This window comes from Glossina fuscipes, unplaced genomic scaffold, assembly GCF_014805625.2.
Source record: "Glossina fuscipes isolate IAEA_lab_2018 unplaced genomic scaffold, Yale_Gfus_2 147, whole genome shotgun sequence".
Taxonomy (NCBI): Eukaryota; Metazoa; Arthropoda; class Insecta; order Diptera; family Glossinidae; genus Glossina; species Glossina fuscipes.
Genome location: NW_023998490.1, coordinates 3,032,044 through 3,033,274, shown reverse-complemented (window position 1 = coordinate 3,033,274; position 1,231 = coordinate 3,032,044). Strand labels below are relative to the sequence as shown.

At 33.3% G+C, this 1,231-nt stretch overlaps 1 protein-coding gene across 1 annotated transcript; it reads left to right on the top strand.

Annotated features, from left to right (window-relative positions):
• Nucleotides 1-376: 376 nt before the first annotated feature.
• LOC119641213 (ADP-ribosylation factor-like protein 3) lies at nucleotides 377-1,231 on the top strand. The gene is made up of 2 exons (XM_038039765.1): nucleotides 377-775; nucleotides 841-1,231. The coding sequence occupies exons 1-2, from the start codon at nucleotides 397-399 to the stop codon at nucleotides 1,068-1,070; spliced, it is 609 nt and encodes a 202-aa protein (XP_037895693.1). The 5' UTR covers nucleotides 377-396; the 3' UTR covers nucleotides 1,071-1,231.

Below are 1,231 nucleotides of genomic sequence, written 5' to 3'. Positions count from 1 at the left end.
TAGAAGACCTTTTAGTATTGATAAATTTGAGAATAAATTTGTAAGAATGGTTGATATTTTGTTTTATCATGTAAAAATTGAATCTTGTTTATTGATTAAATTTCCCATCCAAGCATATATGTATTTTAATTTATGCCTCTGAAATTCTTGTCTAATTAAAAACTGGACATAGATTTTAGAAAATACATTGCTGATGCCTGTTATTTACAAGCAGACAAAAAATGCTTAGAGTACTGATAGTACATTAATAAGGAAGAGGAGGGAAAGTGAAAGAGACTTGCAGTATCGTAGCAACCGCTGTTTAGTTTAATTTCATTCTCGTTATATATTTCCAGTTAATTCCAAGTTATTTTAACTACGACTTTTTAGACTTACGTGTCAACATTGGTGCAAGTGATGTCCTTAGCACGTCATCCCGATTGTTTGTGTCTAGGGCCCAAACGGTCTGGCAAAACTCATTTATTGAAAGCTTTACAAGATCCTGATAGTATTGACGAAACTTCTTATTCTACACCAACTGTTGGTACAAGTATTTATAACATTATCTTCCCGACGGACGGCAAAAATACCTTCAAATCTACAGGCCACATGGTGAAAGAAGAAGAAGATTCTTTAAAAATTGGAAAGAAAGGTAAGGCAGTTGTACCGCTAAAATCAATACGTGTATTAGAGATTGGCGGGAATATGGCACCTATTTGGCGACAGTACTTTGACGGTGTTAAGAAATTAATCTACGTAGTTGATACAGCCAACTTATGTCAAATATCGTCAGCTGGTAAAGTAAAATATACATTTCACCGAAGTTACTCCTTTTACATTTTTCTTATTAAAAATTTAAAGGTGTTTTATTATACTCGATATTGGCTGAGCCACGTCTACAAAAAGTGCGCATATTACTCGTGCTTTCCAAAATGGACTACGCATACCGTCAGATGCGTAATGAAGCTTTATTGATGTTGCAAATGTCTAAATTGCAAAAGCAAATACGTCAGACTGTTACCATTGTCGAAGCTAGTTCGGTTTCAAAAATTGGTTTCTCTAACATTTACGATTGGTTGAAAATTCCCTGAATTTCATGACACAATATAACTTATAATATTCTGGTGATGTATCTTTCGTGGTCGCTCAAAAATTATTATCGGTATGCATAGAAAAGAATTTAACCGAAAATCAATGATATATTATTTATAGTTAATGGATAACATGTTAATACTGTTCAGTTGTCGTGGTT